We start from the raw sequence: 27784 nt of genomic DNA, 5'->3' as shown, positions 1-27784 counted from the left end.
AACTTCTGGATTTCTTTGGAGTCCGTTGTAATGCTGCCTTTTCATCTCTAATGTTTAAAATCGATGTCCTCTTTTCTTTTTGTTATATTGCCCAAGGATTTCTCAATTGTATTTACTTTTTTTTTTGTTTTTTAAGACTCAGCTCCTTTTGGTTGATTTTGTGTGCTTATTTGGGTGAATTTCAATGTTTTGGTAATTGAAGCAGCCTGGGACTAAAGGACCAAAGGTTGGTTAGCTTTTTACAAGTTGACACACACCTGGGCATATCCGCGGGGAGGGAACCACAGCTAAGAAGTTGTTTCCTCCAGAAAGGCCTGTAGGCACCTCCGCTGGGGAATATTCTTGATTAATGATTAATGTGGGAGGACCCAGACCACAATGGGTAGTGTCATCTCTAGGCAGATGCTTCTAGGTTTGATAAGAAAGGAAGCTGAAAGACTGGAGAGAAGGCTCAGTGGTTTAAGAGAACATGCTACCCTTCCAGAGAACATGAGTTAGCTCCAGGAAAAGAAAATAAAGAAGGCTGACCAAGCCACAGGGAGGAAGAAGAGAACAATATTCAGCCATGGGCTCTGCAGCAGTTTCTGTCTTCAGATATGTACCTTGACTTTCTGTCTTAATTTCCCTTCACAAAGGACTCTAAGTTGTAATACAAAATGAACACTTTCCCCAAGTTGTTTTTGGTCATAGTGTTTTTTTTCCCTTTTCCCACAGTGACAGGGAACAAACTAGGACAGAAATGCTTTAGGAGAATGAAGGCCAATGATTTCACACCAGTTTCTGATAACAAGCAATAACCTTTGCACTTTTTGATAATGACAACACTGGCCCATTTCCGGTCGATATTTCTTACCAAATGAATTCAAAGATCAAAGTGGGCACGTCCATGACTCTTTGCCAGCTGCTAGGGTAGAAAGTGCACGCGACTCAGAACTGTGGGCGTTTCCATTGGCTGCAAGTTCAGCCCCACCTCCTTCCCCTGTATTTAAGCACTACAGGGTGGCTTCCTTGAGTCACACACAGCTGGGCAGGGAAGGGAGCGCAGCAGGCTCAGCCCTGCAAGGTGCAGCACACAAAATTGAGAGTAGAACTCCAAGAGAGACTTGTTTAGAGAAAGCAGCAATGGACCTGATCCCAAACTTTTCCGTGGAAACCTGGATGCTGCTGGCTACCAGCCTGGTGCTCCTCTACTTGTGAGTAAACTGCCCAAGCTTCTCTTCTCAGTGACTAGGATTTGGGGGATGTGAATCAGATAATTCTTCCCTTTACTGGCTTGGAAAATCCGAAGAGAAAATGAAGGGGACATTAGTTGAGTGTGGGATGTACAAAGACTTCAGGTGACGCCTTTTGATTTTATGTAACCCCCTCCTAGGGGTAAGTATACAATTTTTCCTACTAAAATCCACTTTTTGTGGCTAGGAGGATGGAGTTGACCTCAGTTAGGCCTGGGTTATCCCCCAATTGAGTCTCAGATTTTTCCCAGATTAACCAGCCAGGAGCAGATTACAAGAAGCTGGTCATTGTGTTTGATGGGCGGCTTCTTCTGCATGGTCTCAGGATTGTGGGTGTTGTGAGGATGGGAGGAGCTTTTTTGTGTTGTCCTCGCCTCTGTTTTCTCTGATGCAGGAGATGTGGAGTGTTGCCCCATGCACACATGCTTAGCTTCTGCTTCCTTGTCCCGCCTCTAGGACATTTAAACAATGTTTCTAGTATATTACATTTGCTCATTTTATTTTATTTTTTTTTTGTGTTTTGCCTGCATATATGCATGGATGTGCACTATATGAGTGCTTGGTGCCTATGGATGTCAGCAGGGACATTGTATCCCTTGGAACTGAAGTTACATATACATGGCTGTGAGCTGCCGTCTCAGGACTGCTTTCAATGAAGAGATTCCTGTGTAATGGTACACGTGAGGGGAGGAGAAAGATTATCCTGAGCTCCAGGATTAAAAGCCACACCACCCATTCTACTGCAGTGGATCGCAACTTGTGAAGTCTCAGTCCTTTGGGGTCAACAGACCCTTTCACAAGAGTCACATAAGACATCCTGCATTGTTAGATATTTGCATCATGATTCATAACAGTACCAAAATTACAGTTATGAAATAGTAATGAAATAATTTTATGGTTGTAGGTCAAAACAACAGGACTAAAGGGACCCTGTACTAAAGGGCCACAACATTAGGAAGGTTGAGAACCACTGTTTTAATCCCCCTCACGTGAGCGTGTGTGCCCATGAGTCTGTGGGTAGTAGATGCTCTTTCTTCACACACACATCATCACATTTGACTCCTGTCACTACTTGACTTTAAGAAAAGACACATACTCACAATATGACATGAAAATGAAAACCTCAATTGTGGTTTTATTCCTTAAAGGAATAGTAAGTATTTAACAGATTATGGCAACACCATTTCTACCTGGTGATTTTTTTTTTTTTTTATTTTACAACTAACTGAAGTGTTTTATTTTCTTCTATTCAGCACTAGAATGTCTTTAAGGTAACCCCAGGACCTTCTTTCAAGGGGTTAAAGAGGGTCTGTTGCTTTCAATATTTGTGACAATTTTGCACTAACTTCATCTGTTTACAATCGTGTCAGGAATATGAGCACAACGCATGAACAGATACAAGCTATAGATTGCATGTATGCTTTGAAATAAACTTGGTTATCAGGTTTTAAAAACGTCATCAGTGTTTGATATACCTGTTTGTCAGGTCACTCAGATCCCTTAGGTGGGTAAGGAGAGGATGGGCCAGTGAGGAAATAGAATACCTTCAGGTATGAGTTGGCAGGAAGTGGAGAATGCGTGTCTTCTCTCAGGAGAAACCTGGCACATACACTTGTGGGGTGTGGCTCCCCCTGGACAGCACTAGAAGGACAGATGAACTGCATCCAATCAATTTCCTAAATAAAAGCAGGTGAAAGAAACGACAGATACGAATTTACATGGGCACCCAAACTTAAGTTCACAATTAACCTTAGGTTTTAGAGCACAAATGTTTGACTCGCTTTTTGAGACAGCCTTTGTGGTCGGTGGGAGTCCCACAGAGAACTCAAGAGAAGTGAAGACCAAAAAACAGTAGTTGCTGTTGGAGATTTCATTGTTGGCTACATGTTACCTCCTCTGCTTGAATTGTATAGTGCCTGTATCCACGATTGCTGAGCCACTGCAATATACAGCTCCAATATACTAGCTTTCTCTTTTGCTTCATAGATATGGAACTCATTCACATGGAATTTTTGAAAAGTTGGGAATTCCTGGGCCCAAGCCTGTGCCTTTCTTGGGGACGATTCTCGCTTACCGGAAGGTGAGTGAGTTTTCCTCGGGCTCCTTATTTTTCCTCGCGTGGTTGCCAAGACTGGCTTAGTTCCATCAATGAAAAGCTAAGCTCTTGAGTAGAAACTGAGGTGGAATTTCAGAAGCCACGATTTGGCCTCCACCTGAAACAAAATCAATTTCCTCAAGAAATTGCTCTTGGTCTTTGGAGAATCCTGTTTGGCACAGTTGACCAGCTCAGCAACCTGACATGTCAGCACTCACGTTTGAGGACGTGATGTTCAGATTAGTGGTCCTTTAAAGGCAATGTCCTTTTATTCCACGCTTCCAAGTTTCCCTTCTGTGGACTTCTCTCATAATATACGATGGGTCACATGAGATCTTTTAATATGTGTCTATGTATGCCTCTGTTTATTCATTCCCCCAGCAAGGGGAAGCTATGCTATGGGAATTTTGATTTGCTTATTTAAAATTTACAACTGAAACTTAGCAGAAGTTTTTTTTTTTTTATGTTTCAGATGTAAGGACTCAAAGCAAGTATCTAATTTTCAATGTTCTACGTACAGGAGAAATATTATCCTGTGCTGTGTTGTGTGTACAGACAGGGAGCCACAAAGGCAACTTCTGTTTATTACATTTTTAAAGATATGTTTTTACATGTGTGACCTGCATACATGAGTGCCTGGTGCCCACAAAAGTGTCCCTTTGGAATTGGAATTACAGAGAGCCGCCATGAGGGTACTGGGATTTGAACCCTGGTCCCTTGGAGCAGGAGGCAATGCTCTTCACCACTGAGCCCCCTTTTCAGCCCCTTTCTTGTCACTCTTCTTCACCTGCCTTCTCACTCAACAACTTACCTGAGCCTAGATGCTCTAAATGCAAAGAGGCCAGTGGTTTCTTCAGTGTCCCAATGCTATTAGTCTTCTAGGGAGAGGTCATGAGATAAATGAAAAAGAGGCTGAATAAGGAGATAAATGGATCTCATTGGTTTCCTTGGCTTCTGTCCCCCCAACACCCCATGCCTATGGAAGGAACAATTCAGAGTTTGAGGGTTTTAAGGACAATGTGTAGAGAAGCAAAAGCTGCAGAGAGAGGGTGTTAGTGGCCGAGCATGTGCAATGCAGTTAGCAATTATTTGAAAACAGGGGTGAGGTTTCTGTGCATGTGCAGTATTGGGAGAAAATTCAGGAAACTTTAATAATCCCATTTTAAATGCGTCTAGAACTTAACACTTATGAATAAGAATGTCTCTCTCGGGCTGGAGAGATGGCTCAGAGGTTAAGAGCACTGACTGCTCTTCCAGAGGTCCTGAGTTCAATTCCCAGCAACCACATGGTGGCTCACAACCATCTGTAATGGGATCTGATGCCCTCTTCTGGTGTGTCTGAAGACAGCTACAGTGTACTTATGTATAATAACTAAATAAATCTTAAAAAAAAAAGAATGTCTCTCTCACTGCCATTGAGGGACAGTAAACCTGATTCTATAAGAGTCAAACCATTTGTGTCCCAATTAGAGATAAGAACACTACGTTTAAAATACTCATGTATTTTAATTTTCTTTACCTCTTTAGGGCTTCTGGGAATTTGACAGATATTGCCATAAAAAATATGGGAAGATATGGGGGTAAGTTTTATAGCAAATTCCACCGGGTAGATTTGAAATGTTTACGAAAGCCCACAGGCTCTTGAGCGTAAACAATGTCTTATACAGAATTGTGGAGGCCTTTCCTGCCAAATCCTCATATGACTTCCAGTGTCATGATTCACATATGGAATTTGGTTAAAAAAAAGCTATAAGTTTTGATTTTCTCCAGGACATGATGGTTCAGGAATGGTTCACCTGAGTTTTAGTCCTGTATGTGGGTGTTCCACTCTTCCAAAGTTCTCTTCTGTGTTCCCCTCTAATAACATATTCACCTGAGACCTTAAGGTATATGTCTCTGTCTGTACCTTAGATTTATTTAGACTTTAGAGAAAAAATTATTTAAAACTTGAATCTAATATATGCTTTAAAGAAAGAGTGTGAGCTATCGCAAAACATTGACAACACATCTAAAAATCCATCTTCTTAAAACGTATGTAGATTTTTTTCATTTATTAAAAAGCCTCATGATAGGAAGGCTGCCCAATAGAAATATGTACAATTATCTTTTCTGCTAACGCTTGCTGTCTTATATGTCCTGAAGTCAGAGAAACCCATGGCAGTCTTGCTAGATATTAGCTACTTAAGTATGTCCTGGGGGATGGGGATAATCTTTTTGTATGGTCGAAGCTGGCCTTGAACTGATCTTTCTGCCTCTACTCCTTGAATATTGGAATTATAATAGTCAAGCGCACACCACCATGTTCAGATCATGATACTGATTTTAAAGTTTTAGTTATTTTTATGTGTATGAGTGTTTTACCTGAGTGCATGTCTGTATACCATATAAATTCATGAACGCATTGCCTTAGAGGTCAAGTGTCAGATCCATTGGAACTGGAATGACAGAGAGAGCCAATGTGGGCTCTGGGAATTAAATCCAGGGCCTCTGGAAGCACAAACATGATCTTGACCACTGAGTCAACTCCTCAGCCCCCTCATGATTCTGACTTTTGACAGTAATTGTGGGATATAGTCACAGGACTGTGTTCCCTGTAGACCAATGGAGTTTTTGATCTTGGAACTTGACTAACAGATGCAAAATGATTACTGTATATTATTAATGCTATCATTAATAATATCTAATAATAATAATAATAAAATAGTAATTATTGATGGGAGACATTTAATCTGTGTTACATGATCACCTCCTTCCTTCTTCCTTCTTTGCTTATCCTTCTAGAGAAACTGTTGCTCATACTCCACCAACAAAATTCTAATAAATTTTAAAGAATTATTCCTTTTCAGGACCACTGGAGGTTGGTTGAGAACATTGCAGGAGGTGACAGCATTGTGCTCTGTGTCACACACAAGTGGGGAGGTGTGGCCTCTTCCTGCCTCTGTCACTTCTCTCACACATCTTTAGACAACCAAGGGTTGGCCACAGGGTCTGCTGAGTTAACATGGACCATAACATAGACCATATCATAGACCATATAACATAGACCACGGACCTTGTGATCCTGCTCAGAGCACATAGCACTGGATACTCTCTGGATCATTCATTTGTATTTAAATGTCTCACCTTCGGTTTTCCATTGACTCAATATCCTTTTGGTAATGTAATACTTTGATCATGCAAAATTATGAAAGGCAGTGTGTATAGGTGATATTCATGTAGGCACCACCCAGACTTAACAAATGTTCCCATTTAGTTCTAAGTATCGCCTCTTTGTAGACCTATTTCGTGTTTGCCTCTTCCCTGTACGAGCTGTGTTTCATCTTATGAGATGCCAGTGATCTGGGGTGGGGATCCCCGACTTGAACCAGGTGTTCATGTTGTTGCATAACTAAGATGTGGCTTATGTAACGTCTGGATCGGGTTCTGTGTTCCTGGGCATGTCTCCAGCTATAAAATCCATCTGGCTGGGTTTAATCCTCTCCGCTTTGCCAATGCAGGTTGTATGATGGTCGACAGCCCGTGCTGGCAATCACGGATCCAGACATAATCAAAACAGTGCTGGTGAAGGAATGTTACTCTATCTTCACAAACCGGCGGGTAGGCACCTATGTAAAATTCCTGTTTGTTGATGTATTATGATGTGTGTTTAGATGCATGCAGTATATGCACACGTGCAGATGCACATACCTAGACACAGACACATACAGGCCAGAGGAGAATGTTGAATGTCCTGCTTTGTCATTCTTTATATCACTTTGAGACAAGGTTGTTAGTCAGCAAGGACTGCCACTTTCCCTGTTTCTGCCCCTCACAGAGCTGGGGTTTCAGGTGCTCAGAGCCACATCTAGCTTTTTTTTTTTTTTTTTAATATTCACTCATTGTATGTATATGTGTACACTGTAGCTGTCTTCAGACACACCAGAAGAGGGCATTGGATCCCATTACAGATGGTTGTGAGTCACCATGTGGTTGCTGGGAATTGAACCCAGGACCTCTGGAAGAGCAATTGGTGCTCTTAACCACTGAGCCATCTCTCCAGACCCACATCTTGCTTTTTAAGTATGTGCTTTACACTAGAACCCAGCTCCTCGTGTTTACACAGCAGGTATTCTTTCTTACGGAGCCATCTTCTCAGAGCTGCATTTCTGTTAGTTTCTCTTCTGTCGTTGAATAATTATAATTTCACAGGGCATCGGCCCAGAAGTACAACAAGCACCCATGTGTCCCTCATCTTTTCTGACTCAATGGTGATGTTTTACAGGGCTGTAAGTTTAGTATGTTTCTGTGACAGGAAATTCGCATAAGCCATACATTTTATTCAGTATCAATTTTACATGCATGTACTTAGTAGTGTGTGTGCCCACAGGTGTGTAACTCCATGCATATTTGTTTTTGCAGCTATGTAAACCACAGAATTGTCTCTTTACCACAGAGGCCAGAAGAGGGCGCAGGATCCCTTAGAGCTGGGGTTACAGGTGCTCAGAGCCACATCTAGCTTATTTTCCCCCTCAGATTTACTTATTGTATGTATGTGAGTACACCGGTATTTATGAGCTGAGAACCATACTCCATTCCTCTGCAAGAATAGAAAGTCTTCTTAATTGCTGAGCATTCTCTTTAATTCCTACAACGCTTTGTTATATGTAGATAATAAAAATCTATCATCAACACCGAGAGGTGATACTCAGGTTTCCGAATTCGTCTTCCTTTAACACGATGATTTCCAGTTCTATCTGTTTTCCTGCAAATGATATAATTTTGTTCTTCTTTGTGGCTGAACCAAATTCCGTTCTCCCCCCCCCACCTCTCTCTGTGTGAGAATGTGTATGTTTCACACTTATTTCTTTTTTTGAAGTCTCAGAACTCAAAGGTCACTGGTTCTTTCTAGAGGGTCTCTCTCCACCTCCCATCTTCTGAGGCTGCATATTTCCATTTATGGCCCTCTGGGCTCCTTTCTTGCCTCTCCCCGAACACACATGATCCTGTCCCCCCTTTTCCCCTCTCCCTCTCATCTCCCACCCAAATCCCCCCTTCCTCCACCTCCCGTGATTATTTTCCTTCCCCTTTTAAGTGGGACTGAAGTATCCTCACTTGGCCTTTCTGATGTTAAATTCTTAAATACTGTGAGTTGGACACTAGGTATTCTGTACTTTTTGTCATTAAAATCCACTAATCAGTGAGACACACCATGCATGTCATTTTGGTTCTGGGTTACCTCACCCAGGATGATATTTTCTAGTTCTATCCATTTGCCTGCAAAATTTATGATGTCCTTGTTTTTCATAGCTGAATAGTATTCCATTGTGTAAATGAACCACATTTTTCTGTATCCATTCTTCCCACTGTGGGGAATCTGGGTTGTTTCCAGCTTCTGGTTATCACAAATAAGGTTGCTATGAACATCATGGAGCATGTGTCCCTCTGGTATGGTGGGGGCATCTTTTAGGTATATGCCCATGAGTGGTATAGCTGGGTCTTCAGGTAGAACTATTTCCAGTTTTCTGAGGAACCGCCAGATTGATTTCCAGAGAGGCTGTAACAGTTTGCAACTCCACCAGCAATGGAGGAGAGTTCCTCTTTCTCCACATTCTTGCCAGCATGGGCTGTCACCTGAGTTTTTGATCTTAGCCATTCTGATTGGTGTGAGGCGGAAGCTTGAGGTGGAATCTCAGAGTCATTTTGATTTGCATGTCCCTCCTCGATGACTAAGGACTTTGAACACTTTTAACTGCTGCTCCTACGTTTTTGTGACTTTCTGTGCAGCACATACACTTAAATTTTTTCATTGAATTTATTAATTGTATATACTGGTTAGGCATTATACATTATATTGAGATGCATGCATACCATACACTGATCAGCTCAAGCCAACTTTGACCAAACCTCAGCAACTGAAACCACCCCCTCTACCTCCAGCCTCCTAGGGAGTGGGTCATTTGAAACATACACCTTCTGGACCATTTAATGACATTATAATTCTAAATAGTTTATAAGTAGGTCACAGCTGTCAACATTTTCTTTCTTTCTTTCTTTCTTTCTTTCTTTCTTTCTTTCTTTCTTTCTTTCTTTCTTTCTTTCTTTCTTTCTTTCTTTCTGCACAACTGTGGAATTCTCCAAATCTATATATGGCAACATCTCTTTTGCTTTGGATTCTAGAGCTTTGGTCCAGCAGGGATTTTGAAAAAAGCCATCTCTATCTCTGAGAATGAAGAATGGAAGAGAATCCGAGCCCTGCTGTCTCCAACCTTCACCAGTGGGAAGCTCAAGGAGGTAATGAAGCAATAAGCTTTTCTTTGGAGACACGAACAGATCTGGGGACAGAATGGAGGATCACAGGCCTCTTCCAGTCAGTGTCCTCTGAGTTGAAACCGACTAACAACGGCTTTTTGTGTTAATTTGACTTCTTGATTTATTTTTTTATTTTTTTAAACATATGTAGCTGTTTAGTTAGGTTGTTAGCAGTTTAGAACGCCAGTTTGTGAGGATACATCCCGTTTGTCAGGGAGAACTGAGATCGCAGGTAGCCCTGGAGCTGAGGAATGGCTTTAATCTTTGGCAAGATCTGCGAGTCCACAGTTTTCTGATCAGCCTTTCGCTGCTCTGTAATCTCGAATTTCTCCTCTGTGTCGAAGGTCTCGCCCTCCTGGTGTCTGGAGGTTGCGCAGCTGCTTCTTGAAGTCAGCGTCAGCCAGGTGTTTGGGGATTTTAACCTCGCTGATACCGACTTCTGTAGAGGTGGTGATGACAAGCTTCTGGTGTGTTCTGTGCAGAGGAACGCTGCTGAGGGCACCAGGTCCAGTCACAGATAGCAAGCCACTGCCCAGCTGCTCCAGGAAAACCACTCTCTTGTCCCCGTGGCGCCCGGTGAGGATGATTAGGACAGTCCCAGAGTGATGCTGGAGCGCAGCCTTCTCAGTGCTGACTGAAGGGCTTCTTGCCGTGGCTCAGCAGCTTCCGAGCACATCTTCGGTAGGATAATACCTAGGCGTTTTTTCGAAGCTTCACCACCCGGGTGCCACCGTTCTTGTACCCACTAACTGTTTTTGTGACAGTAGCAAGGACCTTCTCCTTTTTCTTCTTCTTTTCAACCTTGGTCTTGGCAGCTGAGTATTTCCTTTTGTACAAGGCCTTTCTGGAATACACAGCCAATCGGGAGTGCCTGCCAATTCCTCTCACCAGGACAGGGTTTTGGCTGCAATGGGGCTTCGCCTTCTTGGGCCTTTTAACCTTACGGTTATCTTTTTTGGCTGCACCAGCGGCTTGGGCACCACCGGCAGCAGCATCACCGCCAGCCTTCTTGGCTTCTCCACCTTTTCACCTGCCATCTTGCAAGACGGGAAAGAGCAATGTGACTTCTTGATTCATCGCTGGGAAGGCTTTGTCCACTGGGAATTGAGTTCCTCACTCACTATGGGTGAATTTTGTTTTGTGTGCAGATGTTCCCCATCATTAACCAGTATACAGATGTGTTGGTGAGAAACATGGGGCAGGGATTAAAGGAAGGCAAGCCCACCAGCATGAAAGAGTAAGTACCAGCATAGTCGTTGGGTGCTGGGTGGCAGTAGCTTGGGACTAAGCGTTCAAGCACATGATCCTCTGGCGGGATATGCACATTCAAATCATATCAGCACTGCTAGGAGACTGGGGAGTTTCCATTGTTAAGTTGCTAATTGAAGTTGCTCTAGGAAGTCAAAAGTGGGTTGTATGGTGTTACCACTCAACAGCTCAGACTAGGACTGGGGTTGAGACCAGAGGGAATTGGAGACATCCCTGTAGCAGCACCAGGACTCTCATGGGCCACCCTGGAAAGGAGTGTCTCCTATGTCGGGCAAGGTGCCCGACAGAGAATGAGTCTGACCTCTGTATTCACGAATCATTAACTTGTCTCTTCCATTATCATTGTTGAAATTCTAGAAAAAATCCCCGATGGTTTAGAAAAAAGGAGCATTAGCCTAGACAAAGTTGTTAGCATAGATTAGATAGAAAAGAGTGGAGAAAGTTCTCGGCATATATTAGGATGCTATGTGTGTACCAGGAAAGTTAAAACATCAAACAACTTATATTCCATCATAGAGTTTTTGAGACTATCAGTGTAATAGTAAATATTTCTTTTTTTGTTTTATTTTTGTTTTTTTTTTTTTTGTTTGTTTTTGTAAAGATTTCTTTGGGCTGGCAAGATAGCTCTGTGGGTTAGGGCACTTTGCCACCCAAGTTAGATTTCTGGGAGCAGGAAAGAAGCGACATCCACAATAAAGAACAAAATAAAATAAGTACACCCATGCTTAGTATCTATCTTATTTTTCCCGTACTTACACGGAGCAGAACCAAGCCCAGGGAATGCTACCACTCATAGTGGTGGATCGTGTTTCCACATCAATTAACACAACCAAAGCAACGCCTCATAGGCCTGTCCACCTCGGTGGAAACAATTCCTCTTTGAGACTTTTCCCCCAGGCGCTATGAGATTATGTCATTTTGGTAATTAAAGCGAACAGTCGTGGATAGTATCCATGGCATCCCACAGCACAAAGACAAGTACAACACTGTCACAAGTGAGCGTGACGCAAGCAAGAGCAAGGCAGATGGGGTTTCCGCATGTCGTTCTGACTGTCCTGGCTGGACACGTGAATTTACCCCTGCTTCACACTTCATGCAACTTAGCTGGACTAAGAAGATGTTTGGTTGCTATTTTCCATCTCTCCTCAGCATCTTTGGGGCCTACAGCATGGATGTGATCACAGGCACATCATTTGGAGTAAATGTCGATTCCCTCAACAACCCACAGGATCCTTTTGTGGAAAAAATCAAGAAGCTCTTAAAATTTGATGTCTTCGATCCACTGTTTCTCACAGTGAGTACGTAACCCTAATGTTTCATTCTTTGTCTTTTTAAGCGATAGTGTAGTGAAAGATAATCCACACATGCTGTAGGTAGCCCACTTAAACAAGCCAGCATTTGGTTCGCAGTATATTAAAATATTTCCAAGCCATCACTCTTGTCAGCTGTGGCACATCTTTGTCATCCTAGAAATTCTGTACTCTTAATGACCAATTCCTTATCTCCCTCATGCATAAGCAACACGTAAGTCTACTTTCTGTGTAGATTTGCCTATTCCAAACACTTTATATGAATAAATTTGTACAAGCTGTCACCTTTTGTGTCTGGCTTCCAAATTAGTATGCTTTAAAAGTCAGTGCATCTTGAAGTGTGTATTTGTCCTTATTTTTATTTCCTTTGGCAGAATCTCATTCCACTGTAAGGACATGACATGTTCTATTTATTTGTAGTATTTGGAGATTTGGAATGCTTTGACTCTGGCTCTTGGGAACAGTGCTGCTATGAATTCTTGCACACACATTTGTGTCTGGAGATGTTTTAAGTTGTTTTGCACGTATGCTTGAGGAGAAGTGCTGAGTTGTACTGTGATGTCTAAAAGTGCTGAAGGAACAGTTTTGTCACAAAAGGGTGTTGTCTTTCATCTGTTTTGTTCAATTTCATGAACAGATATTTCAGTTGTATAGCAGAGCATCCTTGAGGCGAGCCCTACGTAGTTAGAGTGATACAGCTCTTTTATAGTCACTTGGTTCAGGATACTGTGTTGAAAATCTTCTTCTTACATATTTACAAGTTTTGTTTATTTGTAATTTTCATGTGAGATTTCTGTCTGGTCTTAATATTTGGGCACCACTTGTCTTATGAAGACTTTTGGAGATACTTTCATGTCTCTCTATAATTTGGGAGCATTAGGGAAGAAATGGTATATGCTTTTCTTTAAGCATTTGGTAAAATTCAGCCTTGAAACCTGGTCTTAGGCTTTCCTTGTGGCCAGCATGGGTTTTTTGTTTGTTTGTTTTTTTTTAAACCAGGGATACTTTAAAATCTGTACATAAGGCAAGGTGGGAGGAGGTAAAGATTCAAAATGATCCCAGAACACATTTATAAGATAACCTCCTTTGGTCATAGTTCTTCATTTGCTCTAGACTATGAGAGATGCTATGGGTGTCTGAGTGTTTGCTGTGCAACTTATAACCTCTCATGCCACAGGTTTATTATGCGTGATGTGCATTTCTATTTGAGTCAGCCTCTACGGTTTGTGAACTTCTAGCGATCTGTACATTCTAGCCAAGTTACACAATTGAGGCTGTTGTTCTAGCCCTCCACTAATATAATTCCTCTACATGCTCTTTCGTTTTTCATGACATTATTCCCCTCCCACATCACTATGCTAGTAGTCTGAGTCATCACTCTACTTCTAGAACATTCCCAGCTAACACTTTGCTAACTCTGAAGGTATTTTCACAGAAGCATCTTTGTTTTCATTGATTTCCTTCATGCTTTCTACTTCATTAGTTTTCACTTTGGCAGGTAGTATCCACTCTGTCTGAATTGTGTTTTCTTTTTTCCTTTAGTGGCACAAGCTAGAAAGTATTGTCATGTGAGAGATCAGCTTTTCTTTAACAACCAGATATTCCCATCCGACTTTTGTTTTGCCCCCATCTTACAAAAACTTTGCTTTTGTGGTTTTGGTTAAAGTTATCATCATTCTTGTGTGTATATATATTCATGGGTGGGTGGGTACTTGTGTATATGGCTGCACATAAGTATACAGAGTTAAGCCTCAGAATGAAACCCCAGGCATCGGCCACCTTTTGTTTGAGGCAGGCTCTCTCACAGGCCTGGAACTTTGCTTGGTAGGGTGGCCTAAGTGAGCATCAAGCTTCCAGAATTCATTTTCTCTACCTTTCATGGTGCCATTCTGAGCCACTGCACTCACCTTTAGCATGGGTTGTGGGAACTGAACACAGATTCTCACATTTGCAAGGCAAATGCATTATCCACCGAGCCATCTTTCCCCTGGCCAAATCTCTTTTCTTTCTTTTTTTTTTTTTTTAAGATTTATGTATTTATTATATATAAATATAGCTTAGCTGTCCTCAGACACACCAGAAGAGGGCATCAGATCCCATTACAGATGATTGTGAGCCACCACGTAGTTGCTGGGATTTGAACTCAGGACCTCTGGAAGAGCAGTCAGTGCTCTTAACCTCTGAGCCATCTCTCCAGCCCCCAAAGCTCTTTCTTGATCATTTTGTTTAACTGCAGCACTGGGCTAAAGCCTGATTTATTACAAAAAAAAAAAAAAAAAAAAAAAAAAACCAGGAAAAACCAAAAAACCAAAACAAAGCAAGCCAAGCCAAAAACAAAACTCACAGCTTCTCAGTTTCCTTAGTCCAACATGTAAAAGGTGAGAAGTAAAGGAATTTAATCCTGAAACTCCGCAGCAAGAGTGATTTATATCACTTGTGTGACATACTGTTTCCAGCAAGTGGTCTGGAACTTGAGGAAGACGGAATGAGTCTCTGGGGGTCCCGATGACTCACTGTTCTGATTGGCAGAATATGTGTAACTTCTCCAGGTAGATTTCTGTATTTTCACCATGGTTTCTCTTTTTCCCTCTCTAGCACTCTTTCCATTCCTCACCCCCGTATTTGAAGCACTAAATATCTCCATGTTTCCAAAAGATGTCATAAGCTTTTTTAAAACTTCAGTAGAACGGATGAAAGAGAATCGGATGAAAGAGAAAGAAAAGGTAATAAGTGATCGCACAAGGACTAATGTGTTTCCAATTCTCTTTTAATAAACACACACACTTGCACACACACACTCACATGTGCACGCCCACACACATACACTTCCTCTGTATCTTTAAAAGTTAGAGGGAGGAGTGCAGGTTAAGGGTAGGAGAGTTTGGATATTTTGAAAAGAATGAGGAGCTTAGAGATTGGGAATAGAGAAATAAAATAAGCCAGAGAAAGCATTCACAATTAAATGATATGCCTGACATGAAATCAACATTTTTAAGGCATGTGCCAGAAATTCTTGTATACAATTTATGTGGAGTAAGCTAGGGGAATTATGAAAACTCTATGGATGTATGTAAAAAATTAAAGTTTGTTGTATTCTCAGTGCTGGGGATGAAACTGAGACCCTTGCAGCTGGTTAGTAAATGTGTCGTCCTTGAACAATGGTTCAAATTGTTCCGAGTATCGATTAATCTTACTCTATGGTTCCATATTGAGAACAGTGTTTAAGATTCTGATGTTGGACCAGGAGAGTCTTGTGTAGCAGCCATTATTAATGGTTTATATTTCGAAGGATTCAGTCCTCTGTGATCTTAGTTCACACCAGAGGAAAAAGATGAGCAAAATGTTAAAAATAGACATTCCACGTGATCCACCAGTCTTCCTGCTAGTCATGTAAGGACATAAGCGTGTGTGGGAGACATCTGTACTCCTGTCCTTACTGAATCCATTTAAAACGTTTCAAAAGCTATAGAGGAATGGACTTTGCAAGTTCTTATCATGAATGAGTTAATGGGTGTTCAGAAAAATACGTTTAACCTGATTTAAGCAACATTTATATATGAACATATCAAAATTTCAGTTCATTCAGTTGTCATGCCGATTTTAAAATGTATCAGTTAATGTAAATTTAAAGATAGACAAAAATCCACCACTTCCCTTTCCCAAAAGATCAGGGATTCTGCTTAAACATTTCTTTCCAGATCCTTTAATTCCTTGAAACTCACACTGGCAAAAACTCACTTTATTTCCAAGCTTATCATTTTTTTTTGTTTTTTTGACCTTATTACAATTTATTTAATCAATATGTATTTATCACCAGTCCTCAATATTGGGCATTGAATAATGATTCATTAACTTGCTTTCTTTAAAACATGCTCAGCTATCTAATATAAGTGGGGTGTTAAGCTTATCATTTTACACTTCTTGAAAAAATTCCTTTTTTTCCCTACCTGTCCCAGTTTAGTCTGCTTTATTTTTAATTTTTACTGTTTTGAGACAAAGTCTTGCTGTGGAGCCCAGGTTCGCTTCTCCCCGTGATTCTGCTTTTGGAGTTGTGATAAATCAGGCCAGTCTGAATTAAGTTTGAGTCCCTCCTGACCTGGAGTGGCATACTGCTCCTCTGGGTAGTCAGGCTTTGTGTCATAGAAATGGAGTGGGGAGTAAGGAAGGAGAGCAAGACTGGGTACTCCCACTATTGCTGAGAATCATAGCATTTCAGCTTAGTGGGTAGGACTGTTAAATATATTCTCCCCCCAAAGAGAAGCCCTTGGTTCTGCCCAGTCTCAATGCTCTCGTGTAGGGGAATGTCAGGGTTGGGAGGCAGGAGGGGATGGGTGGGTGGGGCGCACCATCATAGAAGCAGAGTGAGGAGGGATGGGATAGGGGGTTTCTGGAGGGGAAACCAGGTAAGTGGATAACACCTGAAATGTAATAAAGTATATCTAATAAAAAAGGAAGAAAAAAAGATATTCTCCCCCAAAACTTTTGATGGGATCTAGAAATGGGATGAGTTTCATCTATAAGGACAATGGTTTGAGACTGAGATAGAAGGACACAAGATCGAAGCCCACTTCTTCATGTGTAAGCGTACATGTGAAGGGAAAGGGCTAATCAGGACTGTTCAGAACCTAGAGAACTCAGGTTCTGTCAAAGACAGGAAGGACCAAAGTCTTTGGACACAAAGCCAGTGTTCACTCGGGAATGCTTTCTGTTCCTCAAAGTGTATATATGTATATTTTTATTTATCTTTGACTTTGGGAACCCTAGCCAGACTTCTGGATCTTAAATAAACATTCTCAGAATGGTTGTTAGTTCTGAACTTGTGACTCTGACCTCTCAGTTGACCTTACATCTCTCACTATTATTTTTTCAGCAAAGAGTGGATTTTCTTCAGCTGATGATAAACTCCCAGAATTCCAAGATCAAAGACTCTCATAAAGGTAAGCAAGGATGTTTCATGTTCAGAGTCGGGAGTTTGTTCTGGAAATATACAGGAGGCTTTTCAAGTAGATAAACATGTCTTCAAATTGAAAACAAACAATTACGACTTTTGCAAACCCAACCCAACCAAGTCCAACCCAACCCAACCAAGTCCAACCCAACCCAACCAAGTCCAACCCAACCCAACCAAGTCCAACCCAACCCAACCAAGTCCAACCCAACCCAACCAACTCATAAATGTAGACAGTATATTCAGCAGGCAGAACTTTTCAGAAGCACAGGATTTTTACTATGTTTAAAGCATGAAGGGCAGTCATAGCATGTGCTTCAGACCTGGAGGTCAACAGTGGTCTCTGGATCTTGTACCACAGAACAAATTCCATCTTAGCCTCATCTAGACCCACTGAGTCAGAAGCTGTCCCCGGAGATTTGCGTGTAGACATCCAGTGAGTAGGCACAGCTCCATGGCAGTGATGCTCACTGGGAAGACAGGATGAAAATCTACCCAGCACTTGATTTACAGTCAAGCTTTGGTTTCTCTTCTAGTTGATAAAGAAAGTGTGGAAAAAGCCCTGGCACTAAGCACGTATCCAACTCCTCTTCACAGTTTTTCACTTACTCACTTCCCATCACGGTTGGCTTTTGAGGAAACCATTGCTATAATAGTTGAAGAAAAGTGGCTGTCCAATTCCATCATGTCCCATGCAGCTATGAATTATGTTCCACGTAAGAGTGGGACAAGCTGTCTGCTTTCCTGGTTTCATTTAAAAAGTAGTTAACAAGGTTTATAAGCTTATAGACAATTTCAGCTAAATATATACAGGCTTTTATATGTTCCCACCCCCTTCTGTGCACAAGCTTGAATTCTTTTTAGAACACATCTTAGAAATTCACTTGCTTTGTTTGTGTTTGAATATGGACATGCACATGCAATGGTGTGAGTGTGAAACTTGGAGGACAACTTGCATGAGACTGTCCTCTCCTTCTACCCTTTTGGGTTCTTGGAATAGATGTCAGTTCATCAGATTTGACCCTTTATCTGCTGAACTATCTAGTTGGACCATCATGCCCGCCCTTTAGTTAATTTATTCACGTTACATCCCAATATTAGCTCCCCTCTCCTATTAGTTCTCTCCTCTCATAGCTCCTCTCCCAGTTCCCCCTTCTTCTCTTTTGAGAATAGAGAGCACCCTAACCCCCTATCACCTCACCTTGGCACATCAAGTCACTGCAGGAGTAGGTGTATTCTCTCTCACTGAGGCCAGACAAGGCAGCTCAGTTAGGGGAGTGGGATCCACAGGCAGACAACAGATTTAGGAACAGCTCCAGCTCTAGTTCTCGGGGGACTCACAGGAAGAGCAAGCTGCATATCTGCAACATATTTGCAATGGTGTGTATGTGTGTGCATGAGTGTGCACATGTGCATGTGGATGCACATGACTGTGTGGGATAGGTACAGCCATGGTTGCTCTTTGGTTGGTAGTTCAGCTTCTGGGAGCCATGAAGGGTTCATGTTTGTTGACTCTGTTGGTCTTCCTATGGAGTCCCTATCCTCTTTGGGTCCCTCAATCCTTCCCCCACCTCTTTCACAATATTCCCTGAGCTCCTTCTATTGTGAGTCTCTGCATATGTTTTGGTCAGCTATTGAGTAGACCTCTCAGAGGACTGTTATGCTAAGATCCTGCCTGCAAGCATAACAGAGTATCATCATAGTGTCAGGGATTGGTTCTTGCCCATGGGATGGGTTTCAAGTTGGGTCAGCTATTGGTTGAATATTTCATCTCTATTTGCTTTGTCTTTGTCTCTGTACATCTTGAAGGCAGAACACATTTTTGGTTAAAGATTCTGTGGGTGGGTTGTTGTTCTTATCTTTCTGCCTGGCTACAGGAAGTGGCACCTTCAGGATCTCTATCCCCAACTTCTAGGAGTTTCAGCTCCACTCACCTTCATAGACACCCTGGGGCCCCCCTCCACCTCAGCCTCAGGCCTTTGGCATGTCCTAGGGATGCCTCACCCCCACCAATTTCCATTCTCTCTCCCTTGCTCTCCGTACATACAATCCCCCTCTCCATTCTGCTTCCCTCCCCATCCCCTCTCCCAACCAGTTCCTTCTCCACCTACCTCTTACATTTATTTTCCCTTCTGAGAAAGATTCAACCAGCCTCCCTTGGGTATTTCTTGTTATTTGGCTTCTTTAGGTCTCTGGATTGAAGCATGGGAATCCTGTGTCTTGTGGTTAATATCCATTTATAAGTGTCTACATACTATGCATGACCATTTTGGTCTGGTCTAGGATGATATTTTCTGGTTCCATCCTACTGAATTTTTGACAGTCTCTCATTTTTAACATTCATCAATGGAGTATGCTTGTTATGAGCACTGAGTTCACATGTTAATATTATCATTGAAAGATCATGGTTACAGTTAGGGTTCATTCTTGGCCTTGTCCATTTTGTGGATTTGACAAATGTGTATTGATATACCACAAAAGAGCAACACACAAAGTGTTCTGTGTCATTTCCACATCTTTATAAACCATCTTCCTTCTTTCTGTTGCAAGATATTTCAGGTTTATGTTAAATTTCTCCATTTAGGCCTGTTATCAGATTTGCTCAAACTTTAAAATTTTAGTGTGAAATGAAATTTTAACTCCCAATATGGAACATGGAATCTAGATGTAATTATTCCCCTGGGGAATTAGAATTCTTTCCATGGACAAAATTATGAAAATGAAGTATGATTCCATGGAACATATTAAAAAATTTCTTGTTTCAAAATTTCATGTGTGTGTGAATGTTTGCATTTGTATGTCTGTATGTGTGTGATATGAATGTGTGTATACATTTGCTGGTTTATAGACACATAGACATGTTTATGGAGGCCCAGGATTGATGTCAGGGATCATGCTTGATTGCTCTTCTATCCTAACAAAACTCAAGAACTAACAGATTTGGCTAGTCTCACTAGCCAGCTTGCTCTTGTAATTCTCTATCTCTGCCTTCTGAGGCTGGAATTACATGCAAGGCCTCTGAGCCTATCTGATATTTATGTGGGCTATGGGATTGGAAAAAAATTTCTGTATCCATATTCAATAATATAATCTCCCATATTCAGTGTATCTCTGTGTCTGTCTGTGTGTCTGTGTGTCTGTCTGTCTGTCTGTCTCTCTCTTTCTCTCTGTCTCAATGGTAGTGAGGAAAGAACTGGGAGTGAATGTATTCACCATTTGAACCAAACAGGAAAGATAGTTATTGAGTGAATTGTAAAGGGGTAAGAAGAGCTGTGAAGTAACTAGAGCACTGTCTGAAGCACAGGCTAATGTGCTGAGGGAATCTTCATTCTGAAGAACTTGGACAATGGATACCATTATGTGTAGTTTCATTGCATGTGATTCATACCATATGATTGTAGGCAAGTTTATACTTGACTGGGTAGTTTATACTTTATAAGAAGTTAACATGAGTCATTGTGCATTAATTTTTGTTGTAATTCCTGCCGTGTAAAGAAGAGCTGTGCAAATAAGGAGTAAACACAGAGACAGTTCTACTTGGTCCAAGTTCAGCCTTAGTCAAAAGCTTGGGTTTTGTGGAACAGAGCTGCAGTTCACAGTGTCAGGGTACAGAACTCCACAGATGCAGTTTAGTTCTGGTGGAGGTTTTTCCATTTGAGAATTCTTCCAGTGAGGATAATTTATTAAAATATTGTTAATCATTAGCCTTTATATATAAGAATTACTTTCTAATTTATATCAGTGTATGTCTGCATGCTTGTGAGAATGTATGGGTTTAGGTGCCTGAGAGGTCAGAGAAAGGAATCAGATCCCCTGGAGCTGGGGTTACAGGCAGTTTGAACTGCCCACAACTAAACTCAGGTCCTTTGCAAGAACAGCCTGTTCTTTTAATAGGCTGAGCCATTTCTCCAGTCCATCCCTCAACACTCCATGGCTATTTCTTTTCCTTGTAGATCCCCCAATTTCTGAACTGCTAATTTTAAAGACTGGCATTTCTTGTTTGTTCAATAGATTATGCATATAAATATCACAGTTCTTGAAAGTTTAGATACTGCACAGGGAGATGTGTGGTGCTTTTGAGACTACCAAGAACCTTCCAGCTGTTGCTACTGGTCCATACACCATACTTTGAGTCCTATTGCCACAGATTTCTTAAGACAGGTCTAGCTCCTGTTTTGTACACTCGAGCTCTTCTATTGCATACTCATTCAAAACATTTCAAGGTTTTTATGTCGGTGCTGGAGATTCATACTAAAGTCCCCATTGCTCACAAAACAAATCCTCTTACCCACCAAACCATTTCCCTCACCCTGGGAAAGATTCTTCATCTAAGCCAAACAGATGATAGTATTTTCCCTTAGGAAAAATTAAATTATTCTGTCCAAAACTTAGCTCAAGGTCATGGCTATCTGTGCCTGAATAGCCACAGAATTGGAGAATGGAGGCAGAAGGACCCAGAACTCAGTGACCAGCCAAACTAGCTGAAATGATGAGATGTTAGTTCAGTACAGAACCCTGTCCCAGAATAATAGCAGAGAAGGATGAAGGGAGACGCCAGAAGTCCTGTTCTGAGTCCACACCCACATGCACCTGCACATCCACGTTCAGGTCCTACACATGTATACTATGTATATGAGTGTACATATGCATGCACACACATGTAACTATAATAAAACTTAACAATAAAACTAAAAATGGAGCAGACTGCAAGTTAAAAAAGGCTCTACCAGCTTGTTAGTAATTAAGTAGTATGGCTTCAATACTTACAAAGGGATAGCATTAAAATTGATCAAAACAAGGTGTATGGGGCATGTTGAAGAAACTGTGTACATTACACAAAAATGCTTCCTCTGGAGATTTCTCAGCTGGGGAGATATTGAGGATGTCAGAATGCAGAGATGGCCAGGAGGAGAGTAGACCTCAGGAAAGCTGTACAAAAATGACGTTCCCATTTCAATCCCTGTCAGACCAGTGTGAGAACGAAGCTGTCCTGCAGTGTGACTCTGAACTGCTTTTTCATGGTCTTTTTAGGGATTTGGGATATTAGTTGGGTTTTTTTTTATTCAAATAATGATTTTTTTCCAATACTGATCTCCTTTACTTAAATTGTAGCTAAAATTGGGCCAGCAATATTGGTAAGATAAAGGCACTTGCTGACAAGCCAAAGACCCGAGTTCAAACTTCAGGACCTGAATGTTTCAGGGAGAGAACTTACTCCTGCAAGTTGTCTTTTGACCCACACAAAAATGATATGGCATTTTCTCTCCTCTCTCTTATATCTCTCTCTTTTACACACACAAACACACACACACACACACACACACACACACACACACACACACACACATACACACACTCTCAAATAAAATAAAATAAAATGATTTCTCTTTCCCATTAGCATTATCCGACGTGGAGATTGTGGCTCAGTCAGTCATCTTTATTTTTGCTGGCTACGAGACCACCAGCAGTGCTCTTTCCTTTGTTTTGTATTTGCTGGCCACTCACCCTGATATCCAGAAGAAACTGCAGGATGAAATTGATGCAGCTCTGCCCAACAAGGTGAGGGTGTGGGATCTAGGGAGGGAGGAAGGGAAGGGGAGGAGCATTGGCACAAATGACTACTTAACCAGCTCAGTGAGAAAATTTCAACAAAACTATAAGCACTGAATCCTTCACCATCTTTAAGAAGGTTTCTGAAAAGAGAAATGAATGGAAATCAGACATTAGATGATTCTTTTTATGAAAATAACATTGTAGACAAATGTTGGGCGAGGTTGTCTATCATGAAAACTGCCAAGAAACATCAACAAAATCAGTGATATGGAAGTGTGAGCATTGGTTAGTCAAGTGTCTAGATAGTAAACTCTGTTGATGTCACATACTGTCCCATTTGCTGTCTGAGTGTGACTGGCCATGGCTGAGCCAGACTAGGCAGATTGATTTAGTGCTGCCTTACACATCTTTTTCAACTCATAGGTGACCCCTGAGTCATACTCTTAACCTTATATTATGGTTTGTCCAAAAATCTCATATAGTAATAGCTACAAGTTTTCCACATTGGTCTTTATAACTCTGCCTAAACTGTGGGGTGTGAGGTTACCTGGTTTATGGGGTGGTCTATCTGGCTTATAATTTTCTTCAGAGCCTATAAGCAAGCCATGAATGAACAACCAGCAGGCTGGACCAATGACAGAGAATGGGGTTAGTGGTGAATCTTGTTTTCATTGTGACTTTTACCAGGGTTGAAATTGAGCACTTTGGTAGCAATGACTCGTATCTGTCTTTTGTCACATTTAATATAGGAGAAACTAGCTTAAAATTTAAAATTTTATCCTATCAGTGTTTCCAAACTTATATATAAAATCAAAGGACTTGCCAAATAGGATATTTTCAAATAAATACAATAAGATTTTTTCTCTTTCTATGTTGTACATAATAGTTTTAACTACACATTTGTGGTCTCTCTATGGAATTGTAACCATGTGTGTTAAATTTTTGTTGGCTGTAATTATCATGATATATTAGTTATGATTCCTCAAATTAAATACAAATGTAGTGTATAGCAAGGCTGATGATTTCAGGTCCTGGGTTTGGAATTGTCACAAAGTCTTTTAGTATTTCATAATTATTCTACATTTATTAAAGATGCATTGAGCAGGTTGAGGTATGTCAGTTATTAAAATACTTGTAAATGCTAAGGTCCTTCATCAATGTGAGTTTTTCTTGGGTAGTGCAATAACTTTGTTCTCCACAGATGAAAGTTTGTTTTAATTTATGGAAATATGTGTCTCTTTGCAGGCACCTGCCACCTATGATACCCTGCTACAGATGGAGTACCTGGACATGGTGGTGAATGAAACTCTCAGGTTATATCCAATTGCTGGAAGACTTGAGAGGGTCTGTAAGACAGACGTTGAAATCAATGGGGTGTTTATTCCCAAAGGGACTGTGGTGATGATACCAACCTTTGCTCTTCACAAAGACCCAACATACTGGCCAGAGCCTGAGGAATTTCGCCCTGAAAGGTACAAGGATGTGGGAAAGAGAAAGTATGTAGACCCAGACTAGTCCAGTCATGATGTGCTCTATCCTGGTGTTAAAGACACATAAGTAGCAACAACAGTCTGTGTGTCTGGTTATCATCTATCTATCCATCCATCTACCTATTCAAACTTTTAAGACAAGAGTAGCATCTTTCACAGTGTTCTCAGCACTATCTTATATTATTCAAGGCTTTTTATTCCTAGATTTTCCTTCTGATGCTCCTATTAACTTTAGAGAACATTTACATTTTCTTTTTGAGTAGACTGCCTTCTGGTTCTCTAGTGTGGCTGTAATGGTATCATCCAAGGACCTGGTTTAAGCAGCCCTGTTGAGGACAGAGACCATGGATCCTTCTACTCCTGCCTCTGCTGTTGTCCTGGACATATTATCCTATATGTCCTGGACATATTATCCTATATGATTTTGCCAAAGCCATGTCTCTTGCTGTCTAGAAGTCTGAGTCATACTTCTTTGGACACAGTTGCATAGGGCTCTTCTGAGCCAAGGTCAAGCTTCAGTCACAGTTTTACTTGTATTTTTCTTGGCAAACAACATAATGCTGTTTCTATTGGCAAGCCTATAGGCTTAGGATCTAAATAGTCATTGCACCTTCTGACTTATGGTACCTTATGTTGTGGGCCATGATGTGAAATTTAGACACCATTAAGTCTGTATATATACAACTTGCTGAAGGAGTTAACTAGAGCTCATCAGCTCTGTCTGGCTTCTGTGTTCCCTTCAGTCCCCAGCAATCCCACCTCCTATATCTTTGGGACACACATTTGATTGACTGTACATCTGTTACATTCATCTAATAATGAAACAACACAATTTCATGAACAACTACTTCAAACATTGACAAATCATTATGTTGATAAATTTCTACAAACAGAGAATGTTTGACAAGGAGACAAATCAATACGCAGAGCTCTTTTAATGGGATTCTATGTGACCAGCAACTATTCATCCACACATGCTGTTTATTCACATACATCCACAGCCCTTATTAAAAATTTGAAATTACAATACTCTAATATATATCAGAATTTTCCAAATCATTTAAAAACACTTATTACACATTTCTATAAAGCAGAGTTTTTCTCCTAAGTATCATTCACACGTATCTAATTTGAATAAAAATTTTCTGCCCACTCAGATTTTTATACTCAAAGGAACACACAAAGAGATAAATTGGTGATTACATTATATTAGAGTAGCATTGTAGATCTTTGTAAATTACCTGACTTAAATCATCCAGTTAAAAAGAAGTGGAAGAACGGAAAAAAAAGTGAGAGAAGGAAAAAAGAAAGGAAAAGGATGCAGAAGAAAGAAGAGAGGGAGGGAAGAGAAGGGGGAAGGAAGTGAAGTTGGGAAGTTGGAAGGAACAAAATAAGAGATGGGAGAGAAGTGGGGAGAAAGGGTAGGTAAGCACCTTGGGAAGAAAATAAGAGGAAGAAAGTAGAAAACAGAATAACAGAGAAGAGAAAATAGAATAACAGAGAGAAGAGCGAGGAAAACAATTTTAGTGTTGGTCCCGAATCCTCCAACTTTATCCTCCAACTTCAGTGAGCGCCAGTTCAGCCAATCACATGCATTTCCTCAGTTGGTCTCATTTCTTATGTCTCAGAGAGTAGACATATCACACTTTATTCAACGATTGTTGGTCCCAAATCCTCCAACTTTATCCTCCGACTTCAGTGAGCGCCAGTTCAGCCAATCACATACGTTTCATCAGTTGGTCTCATTTCTTACGTCTCAGAGAGTAGACATATCACACTTTATGCAACGATCGGGTTTTAAAGATAAACGTTCTTTTGAACAGTGCTCACCTCATCTCAACATGACTAAAAGGCTCCTCCACGATAAAATGAGAGGAAGACTCGTATAATTTCTATGGCATGTTACCCTCTCTGAGGCCCAGAGAGCATCATGGAAGGAAGGATGGAAAAACTGTGGGAGCTAAAGAAGCAGGGAGGTGTGCTAATAGCATGTTCTAGTTAGAACCATCACCATAATGAACACACAACTTCTGCAACTGCCCGTGAAAGACTCATACAAATAGACATGGAAATAGGAGAGGGGCAAGTTGGGAAGAGGAGAATGTCGGTGAGGGCATACACGTAGTTAATATGGGAGGGGATAATGACCACATTGTATTGTATACAAGCGATAAGCTGTAAAAGTCATACCAGAATTTTCACAACTAGTCCACAAAACGTCCTGTCTACTACTGCTTGTGGGTATCTAAGAGAAATCAAACAAGTGGCTGTTGTGGGTTTTATGCTTCATTAATGCTTCATTAACGCTTCATTAACATGCCTTCATCTACTCCTGTGGGACCAGGTTCAGCAAGAAGAATCAGGACAGCATCAATCCTTACACATACCTGCCCTTTGGGAACGGACCCAGGAACTGCATTGGCATGAGGTTCGCTCTCGTGAACATGAAAGTTGCTCTTGTCAGAGTCCTGCAGAACTTCTCCTTCCAACCTTGTAAGGAAACTCAGGTCAGTGTGAATTTTCAGTAAGTTATGCTTTTTTTATGGGAGTTTTGCTTTTTAAGCTGGGATATTGATTTGCAGAAAAGCATTTTGATCTAAGGGATTTTTTTTTTTTGCACCATCTATTGGAGAGTTTAAATATTTTAGTTTGAGGGTTGTATATTTTGCTTTAAAAAATGTAAGTATAAAAGTTGTCTAAACTTGTACCCAGGAGGTTCCCACACCCTCAGAGGAGAACTGGAGGGGTTTCAAAGGGGAGACGCTGTGAGGTGGGGACTAAAAGGGGTGGGCTGCTATTAGGCTGTAAAATGAATGAATAAATAAGTTGATGGAAAAATCATCTAACTAAGAGGCTTTAGAGGACAGGTCAGTCAGTAAGGTTCTTGCCTTGAAAGCACATGGATTTGAGTTTAATCCCATAACCCATGCAAACCAAACCAAAGCAAACAATCAATCAATCAATCAATCAATCAATCAACCAACCAACCAACCAACCAACCTACCAACCAATAAACCCAGCTACTAACCAAGCAAGCAAGTAAGCAAGCAAGCAGGCAACCAGTCAGCCAACTAAACTCAGGTATGAACCAACCAACCAACCAACTAACCAACCAACCAACCAACCAACCAATCAACCAACCAATCAACCAACCAACCAATCAACCAACCAACCAACCAACCAACCAATTGGCATGCACTTGCAATCCTCTTTCCCAGCACTGAAAAAGCAGAGATCTTTTTTTTAAAAAGCAACAGATTCCTGGGGCTCATTAACCAGCCAACCTAGATTAGTTTCTAAGTTCCAGGCCAGTGAGAAACCCTGTCTGCAAAAAGGTAGATAGCAGCTAAGGAAGGGCTCTGGTAGTAAGAGTAGTTTCTGTGTAGCTCTAAGCTTTCAGCATTTGTGCATCTCCTCTGCATTTCTGGCTGCTGTCACCTCACCCATTGCTTCTTGTACTTGTTTAATTGCTGCAGATCCCGCTAAAATTAAGCAAGCAAGGACTTCTTCAACCAGAAAACCCGATCCTTCTAAAAGTTGTGTCCAGAGATGAAACTGTAAGCGAAGCTTGACCTGTTATGTTGCTGTACCCGCGGACC

At 41.1% G+C, this 27784-nt stretch overlaps 1 protein-coding gene and 1 pseudogene across 2 annotated transcripts; one reads left to right on the top strand and one right to left on the bottom strand.

Annotated features, from left to right (window-relative positions):
* Positions 1–1122: 1122 nt before the first annotated feature.
* On the top strand, positions 1123–27757 carry LOC308439043 (cytochrome P450 3A9; the record flags this gene model as incomplete). The annotated part of the gene is made up of 13 exons (XM_080940621.1): positions 1123–1193; positions 3219–3312; positions 4855–4907; positions 6825–6924; positions 9484–9597; positions 10764–10852; positions 12034–12182; positions 14790–14917; positions 17065–17131; positions 22541–22701; positions 23941–24167; positions 26530–26692; positions 27662–27757. The coding sequence occupies 13 exons, from the start codon at positions 1123–1125 to the stop codon at positions 27755–27757; spliced, it is 1512 nt and encodes a 503-aa protein (XP_080796747.1).
* LOC308439235 (large ribosomal subunit protein eL6-like) lies at positions 9791–10641 on the bottom strand (annotated as a pseudogene). Its single transcript has one exon. The product of its transcript is annotated as a large ribosomal subunit protein eL6-like (transcript).
* Positions 27758–27784: the final 27 nt, after the last annotated feature.

This window comes from Micromys minutus (assembly GCF_963924665.1).
Source record: "Micromys minutus genome assembly, chromosome: 29".
Lineage (NCBI taxonomy): Eukaryota > Metazoa > Chordata > Mammalia > Rodentia > Muridae > Micromys > Micromys minutus.
This window is presented reverse-complemented; position numbering and strand designations above follow the sequence as displayed.